The sequence below is a fragment of the Vidua chalybeata genome, chromosome 12 (genome assembly GCF_026979565.1).
Source record: "Vidua chalybeata isolate OUT-0048 chromosome 12, bVidCha1 merged haplotype, whole genome shotgun sequence".
In the NCBI taxonomy this organism is placed as follows: domain Eukaryota; kingdom Metazoa; phylum Chordata; class Aves; order Passeriformes; family Viduidae; genus Vidua; species Vidua chalybeata.
In genome coordinates this window covers 3,301,829-3,309,867 of record NC_071541.1, presented here as the reverse complement: position 1 = coordinate 3,309,867, position 8,039 = coordinate 3,301,829, and the positions used below count along the sequence as shown (strand labels likewise).

The following is an 8,039-nucleotide window of genomic DNA, read 5'->3' as shown; positions in this document are numbered from 1 at the left end:
ACACATCCCTTTTTATTGATTTGCAGGAGTTCACAGCATTAGCATAAAACAATCGAGGCGGTTGTTTCCCCTAAGAGAGCCAGGGCTTGTTTACAAACTCATTTTGTTTTCACAATATTCCATTGTTATTTATTTCAGGCAGAGCTGCCAGATGAATGCACTCCCTCATGCTGGACAGCTTGCTTTATTGCCTGTTATTAAGACATAACAGATATAACCTGACAGGCACTGCCCACATCTGCCTGCCACCACTGAAAGGCAAATTAAGTAGAAAATAGAGATCTCCAATATTTCTTTGGCCTGAAGTGATATTAGTTTTTAGCTCATTTTGTATTCATAGCGAATCCTGCGTGTTTGTAACGTATCCCACAGTGAACTGTTCAAAGGAAAAGTTAGGTTTAAAAAAAAATTCTCACTCCAAGTACCTCTGAGAAATTCAGGCTTTAGAATACAGCTCTGATGTTGGATGGGGAATTGAAAAGAATGCAATTTTTAAAACTATGACTGAAGCCTACCATTCTTCCTTATGAGATTTCATATATTAGATGTGACAAAGTGCTGGTTATTTTGGGGAAGCCTAAGTCCAATGGAATGGCAGAACCACCTTCCCCCCCACCACCTGCAGTTCTAGTCACATTTTTCATTATTTTATTTTTTAATTTTTTTTTATTTTTTTTACCCCAGGACTGAGTTGCTAATTTGGGATGGTCACAGGAGCTGCTCGGGAAATGCCTGCAAGAGGTAGGATTATCCCTTACTGCCTCTCCACCTTTTCCTCCTGCCCCTTCCCAATGCCAGCTTGTTTCTTATCAACTCACTGGAGAACCAAGACACTTCTATTACTGCAAATAACCCTGAGCTGCATTAACATGATAGGAGGAAGAAAGAGATCAGTTTAAAGGAAGACTAATCTGGACACTGGAGGAGGCAGAGCAAGGCAGGAGTGTCCACCTACAACCATCTGACAGGAAAAGCCTGATTTACTCGAGAAAAATTACTCCACTCTGTGTGTAAGTACACACTTGTGATTTGTTGGGATCATTATTAACCCTTATTGCAGCGTCTGGATCAGCTCCCTGTAAGGCAGGTAGGATCCACACTTTAAAAACTTAAAATAAAGTTAGTTGTGCTGTGCCTGTGTTCCCAAGAAAAAGGTTTTAGTGCTGGAAAACCTCAGGTTTTATGGGAAGCTGCAGGGTGTAAGGAACAGGCAACTGCAGCAGCAAACAGGACCTGCAACGTAATGCTAAATAGTGATACACGGAATAAATTATTATAAAAAATGAATATATAATTATATATGTTATATATATTATATATAACATATATATGATTATATATATTATAATACATATTCCTCCTATCATGTTTATATATATATACATATATATATGTATATATATATAATATATATATATTATAATATATAGTATAATTACAGTGGTTTTTTTTTTTTTTTCACTTTAGGGAAGAGGAAACAGCCTGATTGGATAGATGGGAAATGAAGCCAGGGAAATGGAGGTGGATTTTTGCCCATCCTGATGCAAACCTAGGCAGAGGAGGAGCTCACAAGCTTGAGTACAACCATTTTTAGATGTATTAAACCCCCAACGTGTGCAAACATGTACAGGAACAAGCAATAACACTCTGAGATATTCTATTATCCCTCAATGTAATAAATATTTTATTAGAGCAATAGAAAAGAATGCATACAGATAACCATAGGATACACACACAACTGGAAGTTCAAGGATAAATTTCAACCTTTTCAATATGAAACAAGGTACTGGGTACGTATCTCATGGAGATATAGAACTAGAAATCAAGTAGTAATACAATATAAGCGCATGAAAAATGGGCAGTACAGGAACCTGGACTAGAATTTTGTGAAACAAGAGAAAGAGTCACCCTTTGTTGCATGAAATATAACTATTTACTCACTAGGAACACCTGGATTTCCATGTCCCACCCACCCCCCTGTTTGCAAGTGTCTGAAAACAACACTGGTCAGCCACATGGAAAAGCAACTAGTTTTTAACTCATTTATAACTTTCTATATACAGTATATACAGCTCCTGCTTTCCTCAGCAGCACTTTGTCTCATCTGGAGCTCATTTGCCAGCTGGATGCATATAAAGGATTTTTTTTTCTACAGTGCTACCATAATTTTATGAATCCTGGTTCTCCCTTTGTAGTTGTGTGTGTTGTGATAGTATTGTGAAATTAAAAAAAACCCAGTCTTTCAGAGGAGATGCTTTATGTCATGTGAATATGTGCTGAACAGGGATGCTGTGACCTAAAAGGTGTCTAAAAGGCTGATTTGGCTGAAGCCACAACTCTGAAAGTCAAATGGACCAGGCTGAACGTATCTTTAATTTACTGCCATGAAAGAAAGCATAGATTTCTCTTCAACAGCAAGCCTGAAGTGTTGTTGTATCATTTTTTTTTAATATTCCAATATTGCCATGAACTTCCCAGACTCATGTGACAGTAGTGGGGCGCAGCTGAGAGCCAGAGCAGGTGGAACAGCTCAGAACTGGCTCAAGAGCAGCAGGAAGGAGAGGTCTGCCTGCAAGTCTGAATTCAGGGTGTTTGCAGTGCAGTGTGGCAGAGAAATGAGCAAGAGAATTTGGGGCTGCAGGTCTGGGAGCACCAGGTCACAAGGGAGGGAGGAAGGGGGTGGCTGTCCCTCTTCCTAAGGCCAAGGTGCCCCTGCAGCTCACCAGGGCTGCCAGCTGGGCACTTCAGCTCCTGCAACGCTGGCAGGAGGCCACGAAAATCACCCTCAAGGTGGGAGAGTTTGGTTTTGGAGGAAGAACCTGGTTAGGAAAGGTAAGGTGGGGAGATGGACTTCAGAATTTACTGATGAAGGCTGGGTGTTTGAGGAGGTGCACAAAAACATCCTCAAATCACAGCTGGGAGATCATTTCTCAGGAGCAGCAGTGGAGGCCCTGCCTTTGCCCTGCTCCAGATGGGATTTCTTTGGAGATTCCTTTTGGGATCTTCTTTCCATTTAGAGCAACTCCCACAAAGGGCAGCAGGAAAATGATCCCAGCTCCCTGGTGATGGCACTGCTTGGGAGCAGCCACGGGGTGGTCGTGTTACCCTCCAGCTGGTAACAGCCACAGCCCTGATTTCATCTCTTCCATGTCAAAAGTTATTTTAGCAATGCAGAACACACCCAGAACAATTCAGGGGTGCTGCAAAAATGGGGTTTCTCATTCTCCATCACAGCCCCAACCTCACAGCGCCATCCCTCCCCCTCTCTCTTACACTGTATCTGAAGTATGTAACATGTAAACTCCTTTGGTTCAAGTATTAAGGCATTTTAGATTCCTTTTTAAAGGATTTGCTAAACTTTACATGGTATTGTTACTTCAACTTACAGTGAAATATAAAGAATTTAAAAACACGTCAGGATAGAAGAAAAAAACATGCATTAACCACTGCAGTTTTTTTTAAAAAAAGCACTTTAGTAACCTTTTTTTTTTCCCCCCCAGCAAATGCAAATATATATCAGCACAACACAGAATTAAGGGTCAAGGAAAATATTGTTGCTAAGAAGCTGGAGACACTGAAGATACTCAAGACTGATTGCCCAGAACCTCTTGCATCCATACCTGTGACAAAGGAAAAAATGAATTCAGGATTAAATGAAAGCATAAGTATGTGCTCTGCCACATTATTACTCTTCCTAGATGCTAAGCAAAAATTACTGTAATTTTTTTCTTAGAAGCAGTAGAGATGTATAAAAATACAGTGAATATTTAAAAATTACAGAGATGCTGTGATCATGAATGGTTTTAGTGCTCTGGTTTAGCTGACAAGGTGGTGTTTGGTCAAAGGTTGGACTCAACGATCTTTCTGGTCTTTTCCAACCTTAATGATTCTGTGCGTCCACTTTCAAGGTAATAGTTTTTAAAAAAAAGGAAAAAAAAAAAAGGAGAAAAAGTAAAAAAAGTAACATTTTTAACATGAATCTACATGGCAATTTACCACTTCAGCAGAATGGAGTTTGCCATGCATAAGGGCACGAAGACTTTAATTGCTTTCCTTTTTATTACCTTACTACCACACAACGTCTAAGCATTAATTTTAGTTTTTCCCCCCCCCATCAACAAAGTAGGCAAAGACAAGCGGGACAAAGGAAAGTGGTTCAACCTACTGGCTAGTCTGGGGATGAGGATCTGCTCGCTGCTGCTGCCATCTCCCCCCTCCGTGGTGGCTCTGACCTCGATGAAATAATCGTCCTTGAGCTGCAGCCACAGCTCGGCCGTGGTCGTGTCCGTGGTCAGCACCTCCACCCTGCTCTGGCTGCTGGTCCTGTACAGAACCTGCAACACAGCACACCCTCAGCACCTGCCCTGCCCCTTCTCTGCCCCGAACAAACAAGGCTGCAGCTTGTGGAAGTGATGGGACGGAAGCAAAGATCTGATTTTTGGTTAATATTCCATGGCGGAATTGTATTTAAGGGAAGAAGGGAACATCAATCAAGTGTTCTCTTTTGAACACTGACTCAAAAATGTTCAAAGATTTGAACATTTTGAAATGTTCAAAAACATTTTTTTGAATGTTTTTCGTTCAAGAAAAGAATGAATTTTTCATTAATTTTAGAACATTTTTTCACCTTTTATTCCAGATTTAATTTAAAATGGCACAACAGATGCTAATACATATTATGTATTATTTTTATTAAAGTAATATGAAATAATGGGTGGTGGGACACTGGAACAAGCTGTAAACACGTACTTCTTGCCAATACAACTTGGTGGGTGATCAGATCTTCAGCCTAAATCTTTTTTCAGGAATATATCATGTGGGATCCAGCTGTACAGAGCTTATCATGAGCATCCTCAGATGTTCTTTTACACACACTTTGCATGACATTTTAAAACACTTCTACATTTGTGTGCTGATCAGATTTAGAGCAGGTGCAACAGGGCAGTTTCTGCCAGGGATATCAACATGGCCCACAGCAGGTAAGAGGAGAAAGGTTTAAAATGATCAGTTTAATATATGTGATAATATATAATAAATATAGTAAATACACCTGGCCAGCAATAGAAGCTACACCCATCAGGCTAAATGGTTTTGGTTTCTTTCAAAGTTTTATCCATTTGGGTAAGTGTTACACATTTAAAGTAAGAGTTACAGATGTTGTAAGTGTTTAAATGTTCTCAGATCCAGGGGTGGGTGGGATCCCAAGAGCTGGGCAATGCCAGCATGGGCAGGAAAATGGATTAGGGGACATTAATGGTGAGACACTGTCAGAATACCATTTAAAATCCCCAAAAAGGAGACCCCAGTGAAATGTTTTAGGCGTGGCATTGTGCATGCTCTGAACATGCAAACAGACAAGTGTTGGAATCCTGGATGCTGAGAATTTGAAACTTTCTGTGCTTAAAGGCACAGGCCCACAAGAGAACACTGCATTTGACCTGAGGTCGTGGAACAGGCTTTTAAAATTGATTAACAGCACTGGGATTAGGGGTGTGGAGTTGGTCAGAAGTGTGTAATATCACAGGGTGGAAAACTCAGAGTTTGGGATTTTAGAATATAGAAATAAGTATGAAGATGGAGGTTTTAGGGTGGAGCCAGGTTGTTCTTCTTTACCTTCTTCTTCCTTCCTCTCCATGGGTTTGAGTGATGTTTTGTGATTAGACAGATAAGTCTGCATTGTGGGCTTCGAGGGATCAGTTATTGGGTTAAAAGGGAAAATAATCTAGGTGTCCTTTCTTAATTGGACAGTTTAGTTTTAAAAGACCCTGTAACAAGAGTTAGTTTAGCCGTTTTGTGCCTTGCTAATAAAAAGCGGTAGTGAGGCTGTAACATAGATAAGAAATAAGAAACACCTGAGTCCAAACATGAAATACTGTCTCAAGTGCCTTCAGTCCCCACCTCGAGAAATGGACAGACAAGGAAATACCAGCTCTGGGTTGTTCCCAGCTCTGTCCCCACTGACCTTGTACCCCGTGACCTCGGACTCGTTGTCCATGGCTCTGACCTCCTCCCAGCTCAGGACAACCCTGGAGTCTGTGACATTCCACACCACGTTTCCTGGAGGTTGGCTGGGTGCTTCAAACACACAACAAAAGCACGACTTTAATTTAATTGGCATTGGTGATCGATTCACCAGCTCAGGTAATTGGCTGTCATTGCACCTGGGATGCAAAACCAGCTCCAGTGCAGGCTCCTCTCTGTGCATGTTATGGTTCAGAGGCTAAATTCGAAAAACAGAAGGAAGGAAAAAGCCAGAATGGAACGTAAATGATGTTTTTGAAGTTGAAATATCTGTTGCTGGTCCTTCATTCAATACAGCCAGACAGAAGCATGTGCCTTAGGACATGGGTGATTAATTAGAACAAACTCTAATGATGGTAACAGATAATTTCTAGGTTTAGTACAGTGCCAAGAATAAGAGAATTCTTCACAATAGATTTTTAGACAAATTTAGTCTTGGTGAATATTCAAATTTACTCACTATGTTGATTTAGTTTAAGAGGTTTGTTATTGAAAATATTTGCAGGTTTTTTTTGTCTGCTGGCTCTTCCGACTCGAGTTGTGGTTCTGAAGTGAGCCTGTGCCAAAAGTGGGCTTTGGCCACGGAAATCTGCAGGGATTTTTGGTTCATTAGCAACCCAAGCCTGTTATTTGTGAAGCAGCTGCATGCTTTGGGCTCTGCCCCTTTGTGCACCTTGGAGCTGCCAAGCTCTCAGGGAAGTACAAACCTCCTCAAATATCTCAGGTTGGTTTCCCAGAAAATGGGTCCTGCAGTGACACAAATCAATGATTAAAATCTTTTCTAAATGTGTTAAGGAAAACAATTTACTGTTGCTGTCACCTAGTGGAGGCAACTGCTGCTTAGGTGGACTGAGCTGTGCTTTGAGACTGGTGGTTCCAGCTTTAAGCACTCAGAGTGGTTTTGAACACTTGTATCCATGTGCTTATGGGTTTTTCCCTCTTTTCTTCCTCCTCCTCTTTTCAATTCTCTCGCACAGGAAGTTCCCTGCCTTCTTTCCATAAGCAGTCAGATCAAAACCCACCTGATTATACTCAAAAAACAGAAAAAAACCCTCTGAGTCTTAAAAATAAATTATTTCAAAGTCAACCAACCACCCACAGCTATTTTTTTCCCACTATTTGTCTTGTTCTGTGTACTGAGGAAGATTTAACCTGATGTTCTAATAATAACCACTTCTTGTAAATGTAAGAGGAGATTGTTTCACTCCTGAGAATGAAGTGTTACAGCATGTATGAATCGTTTTCACACCGAGATATTACAGCTGAATTTCAAAGGAAATGAGTCATCCTTGAAATCCACAACAAAATATTAAGATGACATGTGGGAAAAAAATGAAGAGTAATTATCTATAAAAACTGTAAGCCTCTGTCTATGGGATTCAGAAGCTCCATTTGCTGCAGACACCAAAATCTCCAGCAATCATTGGTGTTCAGAACTTCATTTGTGGCAGGTCCTGATCCATCAAGTCACGTCAGGACACGTCCAAGGAGCTGCAGGGATTTCTGAGCTGCTCAGGAGCTGGAAGCTGCTCTCAGGCAGGAGCATTTCTCAGAATTAAGAGCTGATGGACAGAACACTGGGTTTTATTTTAAGACTGTCGAAATATGAAAGAATTGTCATAACTTAGGCAAGTCTTCCCCACTAATTTGGCATTTTACACAGCAGTATTTAAACCTCCACTTGTTATTCTGGGCTGTAAACATGCATATTTCAAATTTCAAAGCAAAGGTATTTTAATTGTCAAAGGCTCACTTTCAATTTTGAAATCCACTGCCAGTAGAACTGAACTATTTGTATTTAATATAGGAAAGAGTTTCTCAGATGTACCTGGCAGGTCCTGTGGGGGAATGCAAACCCTTCACAGTGAAAACCACACCAATCACAAATATTCAAATTAAATCACAAACTGGGATTGATTAAAAATTACATATTTGAATGAAAAATCAGGGTTTTTTTTACTGCAGTAGCATGGAGAATTATTTCTCTCAGCAATTCAACTAATTTATCAAAATCTTCA

The 8,039-nt window shown here is 40.4% G+C and overlaps 1 protein-coding gene across 3 annotated transcripts in view; it reads right to left on the bottom strand.

Annotated features, from left to right (window-relative positions):
* Positions 1-1,642: 1,642 nt before the first annotated feature.
* CNTN3 (contactin 3) overlaps positions 1,643-8,039 on the bottom strand; it is a 100,165-nt gene continuing 93,768 nt past the window's right edge. For all 3 annotated transcript variants that reach the window (XM_053953910.1, XM_053953909.1, XM_053953911.1), the window contains 3 exons: positions 5,963-6,075; positions 4,166-4,334; positions 1,643-3,620 (listed from right to left, as the gene is read on the bottom strand). In XM_053953910.1, the coding sequence (XP_053809885.1) occupies positions 3,517-3,620; positions 4,166-4,334; positions 5,963-6,075 (386 nt within the window). In that variant the 3' untranslated portion in view covers positions 1,643-3,516. The remainder of the gene's footprint in view (positions 3,621-4,165; positions 4,335-5,962; positions 6,076-8,039) is intronic.